This window comes from Charadrius vociferus, unplaced genomic scaffold, assembly GCF_000708025.1.
Source record: "Charadrius vociferus isolate BGI_N301 unplaced genomic scaffold, ASM70802v2 scaffold1171, whole genome shotgun sequence".
Lineage (NCBI taxonomy): Eukaryota > Metazoa > Chordata > Aves > Charadriiformes > Charadriidae > Charadrius > Charadrius vociferus.
The window spans coordinates 34,071-34,550 of record NW_009646862.1 but is presented as its reverse complement, the minus strand read 5'-3'; the positions used below and the strand labels follow the sequence as shown (position 1 = coordinate 34,550).

General features: G+C 66.7%; 1 protein-coding gene across 1 annotated transcript in view; it reads left to right on the top strand.

Annotated features, from left to right (window-relative positions):
* The first annotated feature begins 126 nt into the window (after window positions 1–126).
* MST1 (macrophage stimulating 1 (hepatocyte growth factor-like)) overlaps window positions 127–480 on the top strand; it is a 3,596-nt gene continuing 3,242 nt past the window's right edge. Inside the window, exons 1-3 of the mRNA XM_009894363.1 lie at window positions 127–158; window positions 239–375; window positions 448–480. Of these exons, the coding sequence (XP_009892665.1) occupies window positions 127–158; window positions 239–375; window positions 448–480 (202 nt within the window). The remainder of the gene's footprint in view (window positions 159–238; window positions 376–447) is intronic.

Here is a 480-nt window from a genome sequence, read left to right as displayed (position 1 = left end):
CCGCCCCGCGGCACCCACCGGTGACCCTTGGCAGTGCGGGGCAATGGGGAATGGGTTTGGGACAGCATGGGGGCAATGGGGACAGCATGAGGACATTGTGGGGGCAGTGGGGATGGCACAGGGGCGATGGCGACACGTGGGGCGGTGGCACTGACCAGGTATGGCACAGCACTGCGGCTGTGCCTGCCATGGGGTGAGGGGTTCCCGGCAGCGCTCCTACCCGCCCTGCTGCCTGCAGGTTCCTGCCATCCCCCCGCAACGGACTGGAGGAGAATTACTGCCGAAACCCCGACCGGGACAAGCGAGGCCCGTGGTGTTACACCGTCAACCCCAACATCCGGCACCAGAGCTGCGGCATCAAGAAGTGCGAGGACGGTGAGTGCGGCATCCCTGGGGCACCCCATGCCGTGTGTCCCCCCTGGCGCTGATTCCCCTGGCTGTTGGCAGCCGTATGCATGACCTGCAACGGGGAGGACTACC